The 24,417-nt window shown below is 47.2% G+C and overlaps 1 protein-coding gene across 4 annotated transcripts in view; it reads left to right on the forward strand.

Moving 5' to 3' along the window:
• The window catches only part of Mgat5 (alpha-1,6-mannosylglycoprotein 6-beta-N-acetylglucosaminyltransferase), a 278,229-nt gene that overhangs the window by 78,535 nt on the left and 175,277 nt on the right, over positions 1 to 24,417 (forward strand). For all 4 annotated transcript variants that reach the window (XM_060371867.1, XM_021641418.2, XM_060371868.1 and 1 more), the window contains one exon: positions 23,907 to 24,289. In XM_060371867.1, the coding sequence (XP_060227850.1) occupies positions 24,049 to 24,289 (241 nt within the window). In that variant the 5' untranslated portion in view covers positions 23,907 to 24,048. The remainder of the gene's footprint in view (positions 1 to 23,906; positions 24,290 to 24,417) is intronic.

Here is a 24,417-nt window from a genome sequence, read left to right on the forward strand (position 1 = left end):
ATAATGCATTAGTGATAGAGTAGGTATGTGTGTACATACATACATACATGTTCATGTGTGTGAGTGCAGGAGCACAGGTATATAGCTTGGAAGCAAATGTGTACCTTCCCAGGCATCCATCCTCATGTTCAGCATAGTTGAGACAGGTTTGTTGCCTGCTCCTGCATATCCTGGGCTAGCTGGCCTACAAGATTTCAGGGATTTTTCCAATTTCTGCCTCCCAAACTCACCAGAGAAGCACTGTGATTACAGATGCGTGTTACTGGGCCTCGCATAACTGTTTTCATTTTTTGGTGTTCAAGTTGTCTGAAGTCCTCTGAAGATCTTCTGTACCTCTTTCTCCAGATAGGAATCTGAGAGAGAGAGAGAGAGAGAGAGAGAGGGAGAGAGAGAGAGAGAGAGAGTTTTTTCAAGCCTTTTAACCATAGCACTTGTGCCCTTGCTGACTGAAAACCGCTCTGTCCCTTCTGCCTATTTTGTGAGGATGGACCTGGGCTCCTTGAGCGCTTTTCCTTAGCAGTGTTCAGCTTCGTCAGTAGAAGGTGCGAGAGACACATTGCAGAAGGGAGGCTGTTGCTTCTGGTGTTAAGGGTGGGAAGGCTCTACAGGAGGCTCTGCTTTGTCCAGTGTCCCTCTTCAATGGTGTTTGCTAGCCAGCAGCTTTCCCTGGCAAAGCCTTCATTATTAGGGTTGTTAGGGTCAAGCCCTGGTCCTGGCAGCCCTAACAAGCTACACTTAGCCACCCACACTCAACAGGACTATTAAACAAGTAATCGTGAAACCAGAAAAGGCCTTATCCAATGTGGTCGTACTGGGTAAAAGAGCAAAGAGGTTCAATGACTTCTGCTAAGTCCATCGTCATGGTCTTAGCAGGAAGTTTAGGTTTAAAATAGAGGGCAAGAATATGCATGACCGAGCCGTCCAGGCCAGGGGGTGGTCCTGCCCGTCACTGACCCTTCCTTGTCTCAGCTCCAGCCCCTCCTGCAGGGCGGTCTGACAGGTTGTCAGTACTGTGTGAAATTTCCTTCCAGGACACAAGCTGTCCGCTCAGGCTGGTACCAGGTTTAGCCTTTTCCTTTCCCAGTGCTAGATTTCGGGGGATGCCAATGTCTTGGAGTCCACTGTGCACGAACCTGATAGCCAAAGGCAGAGGCACCAGCGTCTCCTTAGATCATCAGTTCCATTCCTGTTGGGATGGCTGCACGCTGGGCAACGCAGCCCAGCAACCCGAGTGCCCAGAACTCAGAGCCTCCACAGGCTCCACAGGCGCTGCAGGGAGTTGTGGTTGTCACCACTGAGGATCTCTGGCCTGGGATGGGTGCCTTTCCCCACGCCTTCTTCCCAGGCACAGGGACAGTGGCTGCTACACATAGCTGGTCCTCTCCAATGTCTTATGCATGTTGTATAACTTCTTACTAGTTAGTGCCTTGTCAGTGCAATTCTGGGTTGTAGTTAATAGTCTTTTATTAAGATTTCCTTCTTCAAGGGCTGGAGACAACTCAGCTGTTGAGAGCACTGGCTGCTCTTTAGTGGACCTAGCTTTGACTCCAACACCTACATGGAGGCTGACAATTGTTTGTAACTCCAGCCCCAGGGAATCTGACACTTTCTTCTGTGGTCACTGCAGGTGCAAAATGCACAGACATACATACAGGCAGGCCAAACACCCATACACATAAAAATAAAGTTAAATATAAAACAAAGATTTTCTTATTCAAATCACTGTATGCTTTCTATCTTCTCATTTGATCGCGGCTGCTGGAAACCTAAGCGAGGAGCTCAATGGTGAAGAGCACTTGCTGCTCTTGCAGGAGGACCCCAAGTTCCGTCCCGGTAGCCCTGTCAGGCAGCTTACAAACTGCTGTGGGCACCTGCGCTCTTGTGCGCAAGCATGCACATAATTAAAAATAAAATAAGATCTTAAAGGGAAAACTTAGAAAAAGTAATGTTAGGGAAATGTAGAAGACTCTGGGGGGGGGGATTACTCAGGGGTGTGTGGTTCTCAACCATCAGAAAACACAGATATTTACACAGATATTTACATTACAGTTCATAACAGCAGCAAAATTTAAGAAGTGGCAGCAAGAAACTATATGGAAGGGTGCAGCGTTAGGGAGGCCGAGGACCACCATCAGTCTTGTGCTCTCTTTGGGTTATCTGTGTGTCATACATAGTCTGTGACCGCCTACAGCCTGGCAGCTCTAGAAAAGTGGCTGAATGGAGAAACATGATTCTTCACAGAAATGCAAATGAGCTTCCCTATGGAGAGGAGGCCCCATTGTGGCTGAGTCCCAGAACCTGGCAGTGACAGCCTGGCCAGGACTTGTGACTCTGGCCCACACAGCCTGAGACTGCAGCAGCCCGGGCTGTTCTTTGGGGACCGCCACTCAGAGGAGCACAGGATTCCCGACAGCACGGTGGAGAGAGTGACAGGATGAGCCGCTGTGTACCGTAGTTGAGTTTAAGAAAATAGGTGTAAGCACGTATGTTAATAGAAAGGTGCCCAGGGGAAGGATAGCATACCCCAAAATGCGGCTGTGAGCACCTCAGGAGAGAATGGCTCCTAATCATGTATAGGATTTTAGTGGCTTCTGAAGTTAGCTTGCTCAAAGGATTTCTGTCCGTCTGTCTGTCTCTCTGAGTGTGTGTGTGTGTGTGTGTGTGTGTGTGTATGTGTGTGTGTGTGTGTGTCTGTGTTCTGCCTGCATGTCTGTGCCAGAGTGGCAGAGCCTCTGGAAATGGAGTTACAGACAGTTGTGTGCTGCCATGTGGGTGCTGGGAATTAAACTCCAATCCTCTGGAGGAGCAGCCAGTGGTCCGGCCCCACTCAGAGGGTTTCTGACTTTTTTCCCTGCCCCCCCCCCCCCATTAATAAATAAGATCAGAGGGTAGTTCCTGGATGCCTTGAATGACAGCCATGGTTCACAAAGATTGTAGGAGGAGAGGGGCCTCAGATATGTCAGACTGTAGACTCTGAAGGTCCTGCTTCGGATTCTTAGAGAGCCAGGAAAGGAAAAAGGCCATGCTTAGGCCATAGGCAGGCTTTGTTGCTATTTTAAAATTCTTATTTGAAATGTCTGTATATAAAAGTATCATATGAACTCAGCTTCCACAAAGCTACCTTTAAACATAGTAATCCTCTGTACGCATGAGGGATGTGTCTCAGGAGTAGTTGCCTGAAACCTCAAATACTACTGAACCCCAATATACCATTTCTTTCCTATACATAAATACATACGTATGATAGCTTACTTTCTAAATTAGACAGAGCAAGAGATTCACAGCTAATAAAGCAGACTTACAGTGATATCATCATAAAAGAACAAGGTCTTGTTATACCTCCCTGCAAAATAGATTACTGGGGGCTGACGTGTGACTCTACAGTTTAGATTACTTCCTCCTCTTGCCAGAGGTGCCGAGTTCAGGTCCCAGCATTTATGTGGAGTCACTCACAATGCTCTGTTACTTTAGCTTCAAAGAATAGACCTCTTCTGGCTCCTGAGGGCACCTGCCCATATCCCCCCCAACAGACAGACAGACAGACAGACACACACACACAAGTTGTACAAATGAGTAAAATAGAAATGAATCTACAATAGATTATTTAACATAGACTTTTTTTTTAACCTAAAGGAAACTATTATAGATTCTTTTTTTAGCATATCTGACTTGCCAGTGTCTCTGTTCTTGAATTCGGGGTCATTGTTAAAGTGAAATAACATGAGCTCTGCGGTGTGGGATGATGTCTCTGATGACGGGCAGGTGGCACATGCAGCATGGTGTGGAAGCAGGAGGACGGTCCACGTGGGGAGCAGGAAGAGTTCCTCACGCTACTTGGAATGACTTATAATTTACGGCTGATTGCCTGTTTCTGGGAATTTACTACATTCCGCCTGTGGTTGGTAGAGCATAGCACACTGAGCAAAGGGAAAGTGATGCTCGGTGAAACTGTGTGTGGTCTCGGGTAATCCCAAACCAAGACATGGTCAACGGATGCTCTCAAGGATATGGCTTACCTGAAAATTGCTTTGTGCTGCTTGCTACTCTCGGTGGTTTGTAATGTTCCCTGAGGACTGACACACACTCTCTCTATTCTTGTCTCTCTTTGTGTGTGTGTGTGTGTGTGTGTGTGTGTGTGTGTGTGTGTGTGTGCCAGAGGTAAGCCCTGGATGTCTTCCTCTGTCACTCTGCATCTCACTTTTTGAGACAAGGGCTCAGAGGAACTTGCTGGTTGTGCCGGGCCGGCTGGCCAGCGAGAGCCACCTGTCTGCTCCCCGTGAGAGAATTACAGGTGCACACGACCGCGCCCAGCTTCTCACATGCGCCCTGCGGGTTGAGCTCAAGTCCTTACGCTCGAACTGCAGGCGCTTTACCCTCATCCATGCGCTGCCACCTCTGGGGACACATTTTCCTTTACAAACGTCTCAGGCATCTTTGCTGCTGTGGTAGCCATGATGAGTGCTTGAGATTTTGCTAGCCACTGCTTGTTTATCCTTGTAAAGTGGATTATACCCCCAGGGGCTTGCCAAGAATAAGTCTGAGCAGTGTAATTCTATCTTGTGACCCAAGGTCAGAGCACTCTTATGTAAAAAGTCCAAATTGCCACAACAGGTTTGATGCTGGCAAATTGTGTAGACGTTTATTCCTTTTGAATCTAAGATTCAGTTCACTAAACATGATGTCATGGTGAGCTGTTCTCCCAGGCCTGTGTACATGTTGCTTTATCTTTGTTCATTATTGTGAAACTTAAGGGCACAAGGCAGGCTGTGTTATTTTTTTCCTTTTGTTTTGGTCACGTTCTTAAAGACATTGTCTTCCAGAGAATGACTTGCTTCAGTGAGTCATGGAGTGTGTATTTGCTTTTGAAAAGTCAATATTGTGACAGGGATCCTTTCATCTTCTAGGTACTGACCCAAGAAATTCTGTGTGTGTGTGTGTGTGTGTGTGTGTGTGTGTGTGTGTGTCAGAGAGAGAGAGAGAGAGAGAGAGAGAGAAAGCATGGTGCATGCACTCACTCGAGCTCAAAGTCAACAGCAGGCATTGATCTCTTTGCTCGGCACTGTATCATTTGAGACAGGGTCTCTCGGTGAACACTGACTCAGATAATCTGGCCAGCTGGAGAGCTCCCGAGATCCTCCTGTCTCTACCTCAGTAAAGCTCCTGCCTCATAAGCACAGGAAGCTGAGCTCTACCAACAGAGCTCACCTTAGAAAGAAAGCCAGAGATCTGGTCCATGTTCAAAATCCCAGTGTTGAAGAGGCAGATAGAGGGGACCCCTGGAGTTCACTGGCCAGACAAGCCTCATTGGTGAGTTTCAAGTAAAAAAATAAATAAATAAATAATGGAGTCTGTCTTTAAAAGGGGGAAGGGCGCATGACATCCTGAGGAATGATGTCTGAGATGAACACTGTGGCCTACACACACACACACACACACACCTCCTAAAGTTATCTTGGAAAACTAGAAGCATGGCTCCTCTGAGAACCTCTTCAGAACTTCCTGTGTCTCCTAGAAACTGTCCCTCAGCCCCCAGTAACAGCTTCGTCTTCAGAAACATGGACAATGAGAGCTGCATAGAATGAACACATGAGCAGCCTCCTCCAGGTTGCCCCCTGCTCTCCTGGACCACAGTGTGCCCTTACAGCTCTGATGAGGCCAATGCCCAGTGAGGGACCCACATGCACATGGTCTGAACTTCTCTACTTGGAGACACATCTCACTGGGCAGCCAGCAGCTGGAACTGAAGCCAGCCACGGAGCCTGCTTGGAGATGGTTGAGGAGGCCCAGAAGTCAAGCGCCCTGTGTGAGTGGAGCAGCAAACTGGTGTGGGAGAGGCAGGGTTAGGAGTCAAATCTAAGTCTCAGCCCTCGGCCTGCTTTGAAAACTTCTAGAAACCTCTATGCGTGGAAGATGCTTTCTTCTACACAGAGCTGGGGAGATGGTGAGGAGCTCCCGAGATCCTCCTGTCTCTACCTCACGGCTGGGCAGCACCGTGCTCGCCTTTTATTTGGGTGCTGTTTTCACCATGGAGCCATCTCCCCAGCTCCAGGAAATACTTGGAAGTAGCAAGCACAGCCAATCCCGAAAACAGGGCTTAGCCACCCAGGGCTGCATGACTTCTTTACTAAAGGCAATGAACGAGATAAATTATTTATCAATTGCTGTACATTTCACTGACACTTGTCTGTGTTCTGTGCTTTACATAGGTGTGTGTACGTCCTTAGAGACAGGAACTGAAGAGCACAAAGCAACCCATAGTGTGCTTCAGAATAAAAATGAGGTTAGCCAAGGCTGACTGTGTGGTTTTGGGTTAAGCAGGAACCTGGGGAGGTTTCTAGGGCTCCTCTGAGGAGTCAAGAGACTTCCTCAGTCGTCCAGTTCTTGCCAAAGTCCCAGTGCCAGAAGAAGCACTTTGCAAATTACAGCTCTGTGTAGAAGAAAGCATCTTCCACGCATAGAGGTTTCTAGAAGTTTTCAAAGCAGGCCGAGGGCTGAGACTTAGATTTGACTCCTAACCCTGCCTCTCCCACACCAGTTTGCTGCTCCACTCACACAGGGCGCTTGACTTCTGGGCCTCCTCAACCATCTCCAAGCAGGCTCCGTGGCTGGCTTCAGTTCCAGCTGCTGGCTGCCCAGTGAGATGTGTCTCCAAGTAGAGAAGTTCAGACCATGTGCATGTGGGTCCCTCACTGGGCATTGGCCTCATCAGAGCTGTAAGGGCACACTGTGGTCCAGGAGAGCAGGGGGCAACCTGGAGGAGGCTGCTCATGTGTTCATTCTATGCAGCTCTCATTGTCCATGTTTCTGAAGACGAAGCTGTTACTGGGGGCTGAGGGACAGTTTCTAGGAGACACAGGAAGTTCTGAAGAGGTTCTCAGAGGAGCCATGCTTCTAGTTTTCCAAGATAACTTTAGGAGGTGTGTGTGTGTGTGTGTGTGTAGGCCACAGTGTTCATCTCAGACATCATTCCTCAGGATGTCATGCGCCCTTCCCCCTTTTAAAGACAGACTCCATTATTTATTTATTTATTTTTTTACTTGAAACTCACCAATGAGGCTTGTCTGGCCAGTGAACTCCAGGGGTCCCCTCTATCTGCCTCTTCAACACTGGGATTTTGAACATGGACCAGATCTCTGGCTTTCTTTCTAAGGTGAGCTCTGTTGGTAGAGCTCAGCTTCCTGTGCTTATGAGGCAGGAGCTTTACTGATGGTGCCATACCCCAACCCAGAAGATGTCTGTATTGACCGCGGAAAGGACAAGGACTTTTCTCAGTGTATACACTCAAGGGCCTGAAGCTCTTACATAAGGACTCTAGATCCGAGCAGGAGCTACGAGTGAAGCTGGAAGTCAGTGTGTGTCCAGAACTCAAAGATCCTGGTGGAGACACACGGGAAACAGCAAGAGGGCTCTCACTGCCTCTGAGCAAGAAATCCAGACTCCCATTTTGCCTTGGACCCTTTCTATCTTCAACTGGGCAGGTCATGCTAACTTTCAGGTTCTTGGGGCATGTGTCCATCTCACTGGGTAGCTGTTCATTTGTTTTTGAAATAGCATTTCATGTAGCCCCAGTTGGCTCAGACTCACTGTGTAGCCAGGGATGACCTGGATTTTCTGAACCTGTCACCACCTCTGGAATGCTGGAATTACAGGTATGTACCACCACGTCTGATTTATGTGCTTCTGGGTTAGAACCTAAGCTATCATTCATGCTAGATAAGTGTTCTAGCAACTGAGCCACATTTCTAGATGAAATGTTTCTTTCCTTTTTGAGAGAAGGACTTTCTTTGTAGCCCAGGCTAGCACTGCATAGCTTCCGTGTGTACAGTTTTCATCAGTTTGTGTTGGTCAGAGCTCCGAATGTGCTGGCAAAGACATCATAGTCATTTAGTCATTCTAGTACTGACTGTGGTCTTTCTCCCTCTTGTGTGGGGTGATTATGTTTACTGACATGAGTTCGAAGTTAGCCTGGAGTAAAGAGCATAATCCTATCTTAAAAAAAAAAAAAAAAAAAAGAGCTTAACTAGTGCCAACATTTTCAAGTCCAGAAATGTAATTGTTTTCCTAGTGGGGTGGCATGTGTGTGCGTGGGCGTATGTTTGTGTGTGAACACAGGTCCTCGTGTTTGTGTGGCAAGTATACTGCAGCTTGAGCCATCTCCAGCCCTAAATTCTCTGGCATTTTCTGCAAAGTTCAGGAAGTCTGGTCATCCCAGGCTGTTTTTACTGTAGTTATTCAGTGACTAGAGCTGACAGCAGGCTGCCCTTTACAGAGGTCACACTGTCCCTTGTTCGACAAAGCTTCCTTCTTTCCCTTTTAGGCCTCTGCCCTCCCCCGCTGTGTCCTGTCATTCAGTAACTTGTGTCTGGGGAGGTGGATATCTCAGTTTAGCGGGTCTCAATCTCAGATTCTCTTGCTATGGTCAAGGCTGCCATCCTTTCCCTGGCCCTAGACTCATAGTTTAGTAAGCTTGGATAGGAATGAGAGCATTATTGTATCTAAAACATCCCCCAAGGTGATTTGATGCACATGTAGAATTGAGGAACAAGTGCCTCACCTTGACATCCTTGCCAGTTTTGAAGAAGAGAGCCACCAAGGAGGAAACAAATTGAGAAAGTAGCTGCTAATCTGACCCAGTTGATGGAGAGTTTTACACAAGAAGTTTAATGTTAATTGACCTCATAGGCAAAATCAGGCCACTTTTCTATAGCAAACACCCAAATGACATATTCATATCATGCTTACTAAGGTATTAATAAACTCTTCCCAAATCCTACTGTGTTGGTAGACACGTCGAAATCATTTTAGTAATGACTATGATCATTTTTTTTCCTATGTGAGGTGATTATAAAAGTCATTTAAATTGCGTTATAAGTCTGGAGGTCATAAGGCAGGAGTGACAGATTTCATTTATTTGAAGGAAGGGAGAAAAGGAGAGAGAGCAGTTAAAATCTACTTTGGTGTTTCTCTGTCTGTTATTATGACTTCATCCAACTGTAATTGTCTCTCTGTAAATCAATTGTCTTCTCTGCCTGCTGCCTGGTTCTCTTCTGCCAGGATTATATTCTACGCTACACATAACGTCATCCTAGATTGTTCCAAAACCCAAGTAGCAAATCAAAACCTGGTCTTTTCACTGGGGAGCTGAGAATAAAGAGGCTGCCCCCATCACTTTCTGCTGTGCACAGAGGGATGGCTGGAGATACCGATTATTCTCCTCATCACTGTAACCAGAATTGGTGACCAGAAGCAACTTAGGAAAGATTTCTTTCACCTTACGTTCTGGGAGGGTGCAGTCCATCATGGCGGGACGGCGCCAAAGCAGGAGTGGGAGGTGGCTGGTCACAGTGTAGCCACAGTCGGAAGCAGCATGTGCACAGGAGGAAGGGTGGGGTTATGAAACCTCAAGCCCAATGATGTATTTCCTCCAGAGCAGTTCTGCCACCAGCTGTTCACATCTGAGCCCCAACTTAGGAGGCAGGGATAGGCCATTCCCGGGGTTTGTAATGCCGACAGCAGTGATCATGCCTGAGTCTTCTTACCCAGGGCCTTTTTTTTTTTTTTTTTTTTTTTTTTTTTTTTTTTTTGAGGTGCCCAGAGTTTGTCTTCTGAATGGCAGTGACGTAGCTTTTAACACATCTGTCTTCTACCATATTGTTTCTTTTCACTTTTTTAGAATATGGTGTGTGTGTGTGTGTGTGTGTGTATGTGTGTGTGTGTAGGTAGGTAGGCTGGCCATAGGACAACTTGCAGGAGTCACTTCTTGACTTCGGCTTTGTGGGTCCCAGGGATCAAATTGATAGGCCTAGTGTTCCAAGTGCCTTTAGTCATGAGATACCTCTCCGGCTCTGTTATGTATTTATTTGTTATTGTGACAGAGACTCATGTATTTCAGGTTAGCCTTGAACTGCTGATCATCCTGCCTTTCCCTGTCTCTAGATCCTGAGAGTCCAGCTGTGTACTGCCACAGCCTATTGTTATGAGGCTGGGGCCTGAATACGGGGCTTTGTGGATGCCAGTCAAATGCTCTTAACAACAGAGCCTTATGCACAGCCCCTAACATTGCTAATTTTTAAGGACGCTAAATAAACCGTATATTTACATATATGGTTGCCCATCACCCTTTGTGCCAGAATAATCTGAAAGAGAGCATTGACCAAGAGCTAGAGGTGGGCAGCACGTGATATTCACAAGTGGGCTAGTTTTGACTGTTATGTGCTGTATGCTAATGAAAACCATTTCTATTCTTAATGGCCTTCTGGTTGATGCATTAGGGAAAGAGACCAGAGTAAAAACGATTGAGGACTGTGCCAATTTTTCTTGAGATTATCTTCCACTAGCAAAAAGTTACATCATTGCATCAAAACTCTTTGGGCATATATTATAGCATTTTTAAAGAAAGAGAAAGTAGGACGTTCTCATCTTTTTGTCTCTTCATTTATTAGAAATAAAAGCTTCATATTGCAGCGAGTCATTTCTAGAGAGGCGTTTTGAACAGCAATTGGAGCCCACCTGTCTGCTCCTGGCATTTGGAATCAAACAGAAAACACAAAAATTTAAAATGCATGAAGGGAGTTGACAATATGAATGAATCTTAGCCTTCCTTCTGAATAAGGGCACACTGAAGCATATGCCTTTAATCCCAGTGCTGGGGAAGGAGAGACAGGGGGATCCCTGGGACTTGAGGGCCAGATAGTCTCACCTATATGTTGAATTCAAGGCTAATGGGAGACTTCTCCAGATAGATAGATAGATAGATAGATAGATAGATAGATAGATAGATAGATAGATAGATAGGGAGAGAGAGATTCCAGACAGGTAGATAGGTAGATAGATTCCAGATAGGTACATAGGTACATAGGTAGATACATACATATAGACCTATATACTTACATACATAGATGTGAACTGTGCCCGAGGAGTAATATTCTGGCCACTGACAGACTGGCCGACCAGCAGCTTTCTGACCATTCTTGCATACACATGCACACACCCTCATGAACACATATGCACCCTCAAAATACAGTATAATGTACAATAATCTGAGCTCAGTCCTTGGCATCAAATAAATATGAAAATACAGACTAATGTACAATAATCGAGGTCAGTCCTCGGCGTCAACTAAACAAATATGAAGATACAGCAGTGTTACTGCTGTAGATGGGAACTGGAAGATGTGTGGGTGTGGACTAACTGGCCTTCGCTCACTCAGCCCTTCATACATGTGAGCGGTGACCAGGCAGTTGTGCATAGGCTTTGCACTGGCTGCAGGCACCCTGCTTACTTTTAGCATATGGGAACTGCAACACAGTGTCTGTCTCGCTGTCTTCCTGCTCTGATATATAACACAGTGTCTGTCTAGCTGTCTTCCTGCCCTGAGGTATCACAGAGTGTCTGTCTCGCTGTCTTCCTGCCCTGAGATATCACACAGAGTCTGTCTAGCAGTCTTCCTGTACTGAGATATGACATAGTATCTGTCTCGCTGTCTTCCTGCATTGAGATATAGTCCTCACCCAGAAGCCTCCTAACAAGGCATGAGACTGGCCACTCTCTGCTTTCTTCCCGGGAAATAGATTACATGTCTTGCACAATAGTATGTCCAGTAGACTCTTCTTTTTATAAACTACTTGATTTGTTTTGATGTCCAGATACATGAAACACAAGCAGTGAGCAGTTTCCTGTGTGTGGTTGCCTTTAGGACCAGTAGTGAGAGTGTGGCTCTGCATCTGCCTTTGGTCTCCACACTGCATGTAGTCTAGTGAGAATGTACTCTTGGTCACCTTGTGGACAGACTTACTTTTCTTACACAATCAATTGCTGGCTGATGTGCACTCAGTGAGCAGAGTGTAAGTGGCAGTTAGTCACCTGGAGCATTGGCAACAGCCTGTCAAGAGGAGTGAAGTGGGGCTGGTAAAGTGGGGCCCAGGCATGAAGGCCTTTGTTCAGATCTTTAGCATCCATATAAAGAGCCAGGTTCCAGTTTGCCCCTGCCATGCCAGTGCTGGGAAGTCAGGGGCGGGAGACCCCTCAGAGATCACTCTGTATAAGGAAGGGGGTCAGCAAATGCAAGGTTCCGTGAGAGACCCTGTCTCAAAAATTAAGGTGGAAAGCAATTGGAGAGGAGCTCCGGTTCACCTCTGGCCTCTGTACTCTTGTGTGCACTGACATCTACCACACATGTCACATCTACAATCAACGTGTACAAACACTTTCATGAGCCTCATCGGATTTAATATGTATTGAGATTGTAATACCCTGTCATACGTGAGCAGACGGTCAGAGCTGATTATTTTGCTGAAGAAGGTAGGTGTGTAGTCACTTGTATGGTGAAAGGAGACAGTGAATTACTGAGTCAAGAGCCATTTGTCACAGGGGTCGGGTGAAGCCGGGCTGGGAGAATGGAAGCACTATGTAACCCGTGTGTCTCCTTCAGATATAGTTTCCTTCAGCAGCACTTGGAGAGGGATTAGTCGTCACAACGACCCCTCCATGTGCCCTGGAAAATACGGGTAATAAAGCCTTTTCAGAAATTCAAACTGTTGGCTGATATCCTCTCCCGCAACATTAAGGCTCCTGACACTTGTGCCCATCCAAAGCCTGATGGCTGTTTTAGCCTTGAAATCCACTGAGGAAGTATTTGCAGTTACCAGCCAAACCTAAAGTGAGCGCTTCTGAAATGATAAAACACCACACGAGCTCAGAACCCTCTCTCCTCCATGGCTGTTGCTGCTGGCATGTGCAAAGCAGGTGAAGTGTATGGAATCTGGGTCATCCGTGTTCTCAGAATTAGAGCTTGGAAGGTTCATATCCCAGGTTCATCTTTGACTTTAATCTAATGAACCCAAATCCTTCTGTGTGTGTGTGTGTGCACATGCTCATGCATGCACATACACAGGAAGTTGATGCTCCCCTCCTCATTTTGAGGCAGAGTCTCTCACTTCACCCAGAGCTCATGCATTTTTGCTAGACAGATTGTCTGGCCACCACGCCCCAGACACCCTCTTATCTCTGCCGCCCCAGTGCTGGAATTCCTTGTGTAGGCACTAGGAATCACACTTGGTCCGTGTACTTGCACAGCAAGCACTTATTGACCGAGCATTCTCCCTAGACCCCAGCTTTGGAGTCTCAACCTGTGAGTCACCACCCCTTTGGGTGACCATCAGAAAACAGATATTTACATTATGAGTCATAACAGTAGCAAAACTACAGTTATGGAGCAGCAATGAAAATAAATTTATAGTTAGGGAGTGTACACAACATGAGGAACTGTCTTAAAGGGTTGCAGCCTGTCTTGGAATCAGATTATCACTTAAGCCAGTGGGCATGCGATTATGGAAAGCAGAGAGATCGCCTCTTAAAACATTGGACTAGGTCCCATTTTGTGTCTTTGTAGATAAGAACAATAAGGATGATAAAAGGAACATTTACTAATTCTCATTATTCTGACTATATATTATAATTTTCTAAGGAGATTACATATGAAATACCTGTTTGGGCCACACCCCAGATGAACAAAATCAATGTCTTGGTATATCTGAACCTCTGTCTTCTAGAAATTAGCCAGGTGAATCTCTTAAGTGTGGTTGGGTTGAAGGGCAGCGTATGTGAACTGGAGCAAATTTAATCATTTGTGTGTTCTGAGGGCTTGGGATGCCAGTGAGACTGACCCAAGGCTGCTGTAGGGGTTGGTAGACTTGACCTTGGCTTTATAAATTATAGAACAAATGAACTTAGCAACCAGTCTGTGACTGCTTATTTCTTCTCCAAAGAGAATTCAGATGTGGGGTGTTTGGGACCCAGGGTGTGCTGAAGCTGTGTGTGGCCTGTGGCATCTGTCCTTATTTAAAAGGTAGTGAACCCATTCTAAGGCTTAAGTCTGATGAGCCTGTAATGGTCAGGTCAGGGGTGCGTATATGTGTGTTTGCATGCACATGCATATTTCCTTTCATAGCAGCTAGATTTTAACCAGGTGATCTTAAACTAGTCTAGTTTTCTGGAAGGCTGTCCTATTTGTGCAGATAGAACTCTCCTGGGGTGGGCCGGCACCCAGCCTGTCTTCTCCCTGGGGTAGGGCAGAGGGACCCTTTTGTAGGATGCCAGGTCTTTGAGCAATCATTCATTAATGGTTTTTCTCTTGATACTATTCACCCTGGACTGAAGATAATCTTAGTGCTCTGGGGGATGCTTTTCTTTACTCTAGGGCCGTTTGGGCTGTGATACTCAGGTGTGTGTTTTTAAAGGTAGTTGCCAGAAGTTGGGGAGAGAAGAGGTGCACCTTATGCTGATTGTAAAAGTCTTTTGTGGCATCCCTGTCCTTTGGCTTTTAGTAGGAATCTTTTGATCAATGCCCTTCCATATGGAAGGGATCTCCCTCCCGAGTCTGATCTCTTCCCACACTCTTCAGCATCTTCTTCAAAAGGCTTTACTAACCTCTCCTGGTGCCAGTTTCTGGTTCCCTGAGCCAGAAGGAAACCAGATGACAATCCTCCTTTATGACTGTCTGATGAAGCTTCATCCAGATGGGATCCTTTCACAGACTCCTGCCTGTGCCCACTAACTTATGAGCCAAGATCTTTTATTTTTCTTTCCAAATACAAAATTTCCAACTATAGTCGAATCTTTTTATTAACATGTATTAATTATACATAATGAGTTTCACTATATTTTCATATATATATATACACATATGTATAAAATAAATTTTGACCACATTCCTCCACTCCCCAGTACTCCCACCCCTCAGATCCCATTTCCCAGGTAGACTTTTGAACTTTGTTGTGTGTGTCTATGAATGTGTGTATGCGTTTACTTGGGTTGCTTATAGGAGCAAAATGAGGTGTTATTTATAGGGGCATGGACACCTTACCAACGGCATATCATTGGAGATATGCTGTCAGTTATTAATTGCATATTTGTCCTCAGGATGGAGTTTCATGAACACCTAGAAATCATTGTGTATCAATACTTAGTGATCACGAGCCGTATTGTTCACGTCCCATAATACTCAGGGATGGGGCTACAGAGATGGCTCAGCACTTCAGAGTGCCTGTTGCATCTGGACACCCTTATTCCCTACACTTTGGGGAACAGAAGCAGGCCTTCTCCGTGAGCTCCAGGTCAGCCTGTGCTAGAGGGTAGGCATTTGCGTCCTACCATAGTGTGCCCGGTGACTCATAACTTCCTGTAACTCCAGCTCTAGGATATCAAATGGCCATCTCTGACTTCTGAGGATCCCACAAACTCATGGAGCATGCTTATGAACCATCTCCCCAGCAAACATTAATTATACGAGCGCCTCCCCCATAGCTACTCATCCATCTTTAGGGAGGAGCAAGGCCTTGGGGAGGGGTGAGCTCCTTCCTACAACAACTGTTACCTGCCTATCAATTCTCATGGATGGATGGGGCCTCCTGAGCCCTTCTCCTACAGTCACCATTAACTATCCTTAGAAAGGGCGGGTGCCTTGTGGGCAGGGCTCCTCCCCCAAGCAACATTAACTGCCTATCATTTCACAAGAATGGGCAGAGCCTCCTGAGCTCCTTTCCCTCCATGATGGAATGTTACCCAGCTGTCACCCAGGTGACACTGACAGCCTAAGAATGATCTAGGACAGTGAAGCTGGATCAGTCGGTGCCCCAGTGCTGGGGCTCCATTCTCTCATCTTTCTGGGGTCTCCACTGGCTTAGTGTAGCCTTGCTGCCTGCCAGTTAACAGGGCTGGTAGCCAGCTCCTGAGGCCTTCTCTGCTCCGAAACCTGTGAGCTGCTCACCTCAGTGTCTTTGTAAGGTAAGAGAAGGCCTGTACCTGGTGGTGCCTGTCAGCTGGGGCCATTCCATTTGTCACCATGGGGAGAGACACTTTCCACTGATTGTCACAGCTCTCCCGTGTGCCAGTTCCAGTGGTTACTGTGCTGGAGGCCAGAGTGTCTGCCCACTCAGCTGACAGGTAGCATGGCATCCTCACAGCAAAGCGTGATCCAGCCTCCACATCTTCCCAAGCCTTGGCTGAAAGGTCTTCACTTCAGGCTGGGGATTGGGTGGGGTGGGAGCCCAGTAGGTGAATGGCTTTGCACAGGTGTGAGGACCTGATTGTGGACCTCACATATATGTCTGGCAAGCACGGTGGCCCACCCCTGATCTCAACATCTGGGAGGCGGAAGCTCGGGGTCCTGGGACAAGATGGCTGCTCAGACTTGGAAGATTGGCAGGTCTGGAGAAAATGCCTGCCATCAGCCCTGTGTCTTCGCAGGCACACATGTACACAGTCATGTTTTCTCTTGGCTCCGGTGTGAACAGCCTGCAGCTTGCATACCCCATGCATCCCACAGTAAGGGTGAATACAACCCAATACAAAATTGTAAACTTTTGATGGGGGCATGGTTTGAGACAGGGTTTGTTTGTATAGCCCTGGCTGTCCTTGAACTTTCTCTGTAGAATTCACAGAGATCCACCTACCTCTGCTGGGATTAATGGCAGGTACCATGACTGCCCAGCCCAAACTGTAAACATACTTAAAATATTATGAGATGTGTGTGTGTGTGTGTGTGTGTTTTCCTCCTGATTTATTTTTGATTGCACTGTTAGGTTCTTGAGTGTAAATTCTGTAGATGACGAGGTCTTTTGCTGTGTCAGAAGGTTGGGAATGTTTTCAGAATTCTCAGGGCTGCTGTGGTTTCACACTGTGTGGGTGGGAAGTTCTGTCAAATGTGAATAATTTATGGCTCTTGTGAGTGGAGCTCACAGAGCAGGGGCCGATATAGATGACAGGGTGCTGACAGCTTCCTGCTCACCCTTGTCCTCTTTCTCTTGTCCACCTTCTAGCAAAATGTGTTCCCAGAAGGCTACACCAGAGAGGTGAGATACTCCAGAGCTTCCCTTTCGGTCCCTTCCCTCTGTAGGTGTGGCCACGATGTGAATGGCTAGGCAGCGTCCAGTCAGAGTCAGACAGGGCGGGAGCGACAGGAAGGCTTGTCCAGGGTCTTTAGAAGCATATTGTATTTTATTTTTAAGTTACATTTATTTGTGGGTTGTTTTCTGGGGAGGAAAGGGGGAGTGTGGTAGTGAGAGGAGAACTTGCTGGAGTTGGGTCTCTTATTCCAGTCTCAGGATCCTGCTGATTACACTCAGGTTATCAGCCTTGAAGGCAAACAGCTTTACCCACAGAGCCATCTTACTGGCCCTGAAAATCTATGTTAAACAAAATAAAAAAACATTTGTGGATTTTCCGGAACCTTAGAAAACTCGTTTGGAACACTGTGTGAAAACCAGTAGCTTGGCTCTCTAGACTCAGCCCTCGGCGCTCAAGTTTCAAAGTGTTGTGTGGTTCTAGAGTGTTGTGCATTTTAGCCATAGGTAGGATAAAGCTCCGAATCAGAGATTTCCAAGTGTTTGTTGTGTTTAGGCCTTCCACCCTCCCCCCACCATGATCTTTTTGCTGTCATTTCCCTGTGATCATCCCCACATAACAGTATAGACTTATAGTTTCTGTAAATGGTTTCCTTGCTTTTTCATTCTCTGTCCCTATAGTTTATATATGCTGTGTGTGTATGTGTGTGTATGTGTGCACACACATATGGAAGCCAGATGTTCCTTAGGTTCTGTCCACCTTATTCATAATAAACCCTTGTATTACTGTGTGTGCACACACATGCCCCCAGCACTCATGTGAAAGTCAGAGGATAATTTAGCAGAGTCAGATCTCTCCTTCCATCTTTATGTGAGTTCTGAGGATCAAATTCAGGTTGACACGATTATAAAGCAAGAACCTTTGCTGCTTGGCCATCTGTCTCCCTTGGCTCCTCATCTTTGAGATGGGATCTCTCACTTGCCTGGAGCTTAGCAATTTGGCTAGGCTGGTTGGGGAGCGAGCCTGAAGGGTCCATTATCTCCACCCTTCTGTGCTGGAATCAACACATATATATATACTGCCACTCCTGGCTTTTTAGTGTGGGTTCTGGGAAATCGAGCATAGGTCCTCATGCTTGCAAAGCTGTCTGAACCATCTCCCCATCCCCTCACGGAGCCTATAGGAAAGTTGAAGCAATACTGTTGTTGAACAGCAGATAAGGTTGTCAGGAATTTCCCTTTGTATCCCAAGGAGGGTGGGTTCTGCTACTCTGGGACCCAGGAAGAGTGATGCAGGAGATGAGGTCGAGTCAAGACACTGGAGATGTGGTTTTGGGTTGCAAAGCTGGCATAGGCAAGCACAGATGCTTTCAGAAGTCCCCAGTGTTGTCAGAGAGAATGAAGGTAAAGGCGTCTCTTAGCGAAGGCTGAAGATAGGGAGGAAGTGATTCAGGTAGTGCACAGTTCCGACAGAAGCACGGACTTGACTGAGATAGAGCAGGCTGTCACTTGCAAATCGAACAGTGTTGTTTGTGGGGCACAATGCGGGCTGGTGGGCCTCGGACTTGGTGCTGCCTTCACTGCTGAATGAATGAGCATCTCTAGTTTCATTTATCCCGTCCAGAGCCAGGCACTGGTGAAAAAGATGGAGCCTCCAGAGACATTGGGCAGTTGTCTGAAGGACCTGGGATCAGTGGTCTGTCTTACTGCTCTGGGCTCGGCAGTTTTCTGAAATTCTCTCACCTGGGCAGCCTCTGCCAGGCAAGGTCTGACAGGAACCACCTGGAGCAAGGCCTGTGAGGTGGTAAGAGTGGCCATATTTAGGGATCTGGAGGCAAATGTATTCATGAATGTTCTGTTGCTAGGCCTGTGGTCAGCCCTTCATGATGAAACAATTTTTTTTTTTTCTGGACCATGGAAGATGGGGAAGGAGGTTGCTGCAGGCCCAAGAGGCCTGTTTGCTGCTGTTAATAGAGCTCCAATCCCCACCTTCAGCTTTTGAGGGGGGCTTTCTTTTTCATTGGCCTATTGAAAGCTGGTTCACACAGGCTACTATTCTCATGACGTGTATAATGCATGGTATCAGTATGTATCAGGATATTCACAGTTATTCATCTGTAACAGTTACTTCTTACAGCCAAGTACCTAGCAAGAAGCAGCACCAGAGGAAAGAGGTTGGCTCACAGTTAAGAAGGGACCCAGTCCATCAGAGCAGGGGAGGAGTGGTGGCAGGCAGGAAGGCGAAGTGAAGGCCAGTCACTTTGTTTAAGCCGTCAGAAATTTGAGAGCAGAGAACACAAATCCAGACTGTGGCTGTGACCCCCTTCCTCCAGCGAGGCTCCTCCTTCTAACAGGAGGAGTCAGACAGCTCCGCCAGCTGAGGACTAGTGTCCTGACACTCGAGCCTGTGGGAGACAGGTTTTATTACAGCACATCGGGCCCTTTGCAACCTCCTTTAGATCCTCCTAAGGAGCCCTGAATGACTAAGGTATCACTTCAGCCGTCCCTGTGCCCCGTACTCCACTCACTGGGTCCTAAACAGCTTCTACAGTGCTCTCGCCTCTCCTTTCCCTTGGAAGTGTTGTGTAAATGGGAGCATGTGAGACATGATTTCTAATGACCGTTTTTACTTGGCAGACTGCTCTTTCAATGTAGCTTCATTGATTCCTCCTTTTTCTATTCTATCCCGTGGTTTGTATATTCCGATGGCAGTTGATCAGTTGATGGTCATGTGTGATGTTTTGTTTGTTTTTGTTTTGTTTACTTTTACTCTTGGTCTCTTGTAAAAAGGCATCTGTGAACCTTTGTGTGCGAGGTTTTCTTCTTCTTTTTTTTTTTTTTTCTTTTGAGACAGAGGTCTCACTCTGTAGTCCTGACAGGCCCTGGAACTGGCTCTGTAGACCAGACTGGCCTCAAATACACCTGTCTCTTCCTCTCAAATGCTGGGATTAGAAGTGTTCTCCTCCATGCCTAGTGTAAGGCTTGTCTTGTTTTTAGATGTGAGGGACCTCACGTTTCTATTTCTCTAGCTAAAACTCCGTAGTGCAGAATGTCCTGTAGCTTCCTGGGTAGGGATTTTAGGAGCAGCTGTGCTGGTTTCCACAGGGCGCTCCATTTCCTTCCCTGTTTCAGCCTGTGGCTTCCACACCAACATCTGACGCCCTCTGGATTTCTAGCATCGCCATCCTTGTGGGTGCAAAGTGTTGTCTTACTGCTTCTGTGACTTTTCTATTTCCCCCTTCCCCAATGGTAAAAGACGTTGAGTGTATTTATGTGCTTTTTTCCTTTTTAATTAGAACTGGTATGCGTTCTTAACAAAGGTTTTACTGTCTCGCTTGTGTAGGAAGGAAGGAATGAAAGGGAGTGATACGAGTGCTTTAGGAAGTAGGGGATACAAGTAGTACGTGTTAGTGTGATTTTATTCTACTTTGCTTTTCTTGTGTATATGTGGGGGTGCATATTCTTTGTGTGTGTGTGTGTGTGTGTGTGTGTGTGTGTGTGTGTGTGTGTGGCTGCACACCAGAAATCAGCTTCAGGTATTGTGGAGCCAATCAACCATCTTCTTAGACAAGTAGGTAGGTACCTACGCTTGCCAGGTAGGTAGGACTCAGGGATCTGACCGTTTCCCTGGTGCTGAGGTTAGAAGCTCACCACCATCCCTAGCTTTTTGTGTGCATGTGGGCTATAGAACCCAGGTCTTTATGGTTACAAAGCAAGTACCTTTGTAACTTGGACTCAGGGATCTGACCGTTTCCCTGGTGCTGAGGTTAGAAGCTCACCACCATCCCTAGCTTTTTGTGTGCATGTGGGCTATAGAACCCAGGTCTTTATGGTTACAAAGCAAGTACCTTTCTTACTGAGCTGTCTCTCTACTCCTGGATGATTACTAAAAACAGACTTGGTGCAAACTTTGTTAGCTTAAATGCCTACTTTCTGATCACTGTTGGTCTGAGTTCTTTCTATTGCATGTCTGTTACTACTGATCAAGTCCTTCCCTGGGACCAAGACTAAGTAAGGATGTTGTTCTAAAGCCTCTCATTATTCTACTATTTCTCTGAGATATGAGGGTGTCTCCTCAGTGAGACCCCTGAAGTCAAAACTTCTGCCTTCCTGATGGGAATTTTGGTGGTGAATTCTAAGGTGATTCTGTGTGGGCTAACAGAGTATCTGTTCTTTTACAATCTGCATTATATGAGAGAAAAGAACATTCCTGGAAATATTTTAGTTGCTTATAATTAGAGCCCTCAAGTCCTCTGAGCTCCCTTTAGCTAGGGCTTTGGACTCTAAATGTGTACCTCTCTGAGTGAATGTCTTGATTCCTTTCCTGTTTCTGGGATACAATTCCCTGAACAAAGGTTGGCTCACAGTCCAGTGTGGTGGGCAACTCAATGTGGCAGAAGCTGAAAGCAGCCAGTCATATCGATCCACAGTCAGGGAAAGAGAGCAGAGAAAGCAGGCTCATGTCCTCCATCTCATACAGTCCAGGATCCCAGCCTAGGGAATGGCTTCACCCACAATTATGATGAGACTTCTCACACTGATCAGTTTATGAGCTAATCCCCCAGAAGCCCATCTCCTTGGTGATTCTACGTCCTGTCAGGCTGACAGGGGAAAAAAACCCCTCACTGAGCTGGAAGCACGTCAGCCAGGCTGGCTTAGCCATCGTTTTACCCCTGGAATGTCCTATCTGGGTGGTTAGAAGCCTTTGAGCATCTCTCAAAGCCCACTCTTTGCTTTAGTTCCTGCTCTTGCCCTTCCTGTGGCTTAAACCCTGCTATAGCCTTCATCAATTGCTTCAGTAGGGTTAAGTGAGAAAGTAGACTGGGACTTCCTGTCTGCAGGTTTATAGGTTGTCTTGTCAGCAATTCAAGATCTGTCCTAAAATAGTCAAGGAAAATTACCAGAAAGCCCCTCTCTGCTATGTCACCCTGCTAACATGGCCTGGGAAAGTCCCCTTGCATCTGAGGTTTATACGAGTGTAGGTTATCTAGGGTGAAGGCTTTCAAAGTATCAGCCTTATGAAGGTGGGGCTCCATCTTGTTCACACTCTGTCCCCAGGGACTGGGGCAGCAGATACCTCGCGTGAAAGTACATGCAAACCACATGGAGAAAGGAAAGAGGGAGAATCCCATTCCACTGGCCACCATTTGGAAGGCCTCACCACAGTGCCATCATTCCCATAAGATAAGAACGTGTAGCCATCAGCTTTGTCTGTGGGAAAGGGTGTTTTGCCTGAGTGTTAGTCTGTGCGTCATGGGCATGCCTGGTGCCCTTGGAGGCCAGAAGAGGACAGCAGATCCTCCAGAGCCACCTGATACTTCGTTGTGCCTGCTTTGTCCCTCCTTTCCCCGCCCTCCCTCCCTCTCTCTGTTCTGTGTGTGTTTCATGTGCACATAGGGCATATGTGTTCCAGTGTGTATGGCCATACGTGTATGCATGTGCATGTGAGGATCTGAAGTTGCTGTCACTCATCACTTGCTTTACTGTGGCAGAGTCTGTCATTGAGCTCAAAGCCGGCCACATCGTTTAGTCTTAGCTAACTAGCCTGCCTGGGGATGCCCTGTCTCTGTCCCCAGAGTGCTGGGGATTATCGGTGGCTGCCACACCTACCCAGCTTTACTTGCCTGGTCCTTATACTTGCACAGAATGTAAGGTCTTTACCCACTGAGGCATCCGTCAGGCCTTCCTGCCTTCCTTCCTTCCTTCCTTCCTTCCTTCCTTCCTTCCTTCCTTCCTTCCTCCCTTCCTCCCTTTCCTCCCTCCCTCCCTCCCTCCTTCCCTCCCTCCCTCCCTCCCTCTTTCTTTCTTTCTTTCTTTCTTTCTTTCTTTCTTTCTTTCTTCCTCTCTTTCTCTTTCTTTCTTTCTTTCTTTCTTTCTTTCTTTCTTTCTTTCTCTTTCTGTCTCTGTCTCTCTGTCTGTCTGTCTTTCTTCTTTCTTTCTTATGTAATCCAGGATAGGCTGGACCTCCCTGTGTAACCAAGGATAACCCTGGGTTCCTGATCCACCTACTATCCTGCTGCTGGGGATGGAAGGCATGGCTTTTGCCTGCTGAAGTACGATACCGACTGAGCTGTATCCCCAGGCCTGGTCATTGGCTTTCTCTGGGCAAAGCCATCAGCCCATCTGTGCCTTCTCCTCAGGCCCTCCTTGCTGAGAACCCGCAGTAGAGCACTGGCCCTGTCTGCTCTTAGCAGATGGGGGATGAACACCTTCACGCTGAAACTCTGCCCTTTAACTTTTCATTCTGCCTCCTGAAGGCAGTGAAAGTGAGAACCCGCAGAGAAGCCGCCGGCCTGGTGCCTTGCGCTTCCTGTGCCACAGGCACTCGAGGCTGTGAGGTGCAGCTTTTGCTTCAGATAGCTGGGCCAGAGGCTAGGGGTAAAGCTCGGTGATAGAACAAATACTTAGCATGCACTCTGGCTTTGAGCTGGGGTACCTCCAGTGTGAAGCTAGGACAGAAAGGCACCAGCTGTGCCCCTGGCGTCTTCCTCTTCTGGTGCTGGGAGTGGCACCTGGTAGAATCGTTCACCCTGGAACAATGTATCCAGCCATGCTTAAACAACACAGGACCATCTCCCCTTTCCTTCTTAGCACTCTGGGGACACATCTACTTTCCTGAACGCCTCTCAAACCTTACGCTTGAACTGTGTTCCAATCACGTAATGACTTTCTAAGCTCAAGTTACACACCCACAAAGTACAAAGTGATCGCAGGACTCTGCTCCCTCACACCCCACGGTTTTTGCTGACATGTGGTGACATATCCCTCCATCTCCTCCATGCCTTGCAAAACAAGCTTCCTGTTTTGAACTAGGTCTAGGAGGGGAGCAGCCTTACCACACCTGTGTCCAGCCTTACCACACCTGTGCTCCCCCCCCAGCTTTACGTTGCTGTGCCAGATTTCGAGATTTCTCTTGTCGGCTCCCGGGTCCCAAATGTTAGCTTAAAGTACTGAATCAGCACATTAAGCCAAGAAGCAGGCATTTTATGGAAAGCTGCCTCGGTGCAGTTACAGCTCCTGATGGTTGTGAGCGACCACGTTGCTAACTCTCCTCCTCCTCCACAGCGGAATGGAAGCCGGGCGAGGAGGTCAGCTGACTCAGGAGCCGGAGTGAGAGCAGCGCACTCTCCGCCCCGGCCTGCACCATGAACTTGCCTTCACCTTCTGTGTGCTGAGAGCCAAGGGAGGGGTACGTTGCCAGAGAGAGATGGCTTTCTTTACTCCCTGGAAGTTGTCCTCTCAGAAGCTGGGCTTTTTCCTGGTGACTTTTGGCTTCATATGGGGGATGATGCTTCTGCACTTCACCATCCAGCAGCGAACTCAGCCCGAGAGCAGCTCCATGCTGCGGGAGCAGATCCTCGACCTCAGCAAAAGGTACATTAAGGCACTGGCAGAAGAAAACAGGAACGTGGTGGATGGACCCTATGCTGGTGTCATGACAGCTTATGGTGAGTGCTGCTGCGTGGGGTGGGTTGCTCCACGGAGCGTGCCTGAGCTTTGGGGGACCCTACGAGTTCCCACGTGTGGGCTTGCTATGGATTGAAGACCCACTATTTTTATGGGCAGTGATTACATT

Source organism: Meriones unguiculatus, chromosome 18 (assembly GCF_030254825.1).
Source record: "Meriones unguiculatus strain TT.TT164.6M chromosome 18, Bangor_MerUng_6.1, whole genome shotgun sequence".
NCBI lineage: Eukaryota > Metazoa > Chordata > Mammalia > Rodentia > Muridae > Meriones > Meriones unguiculatus.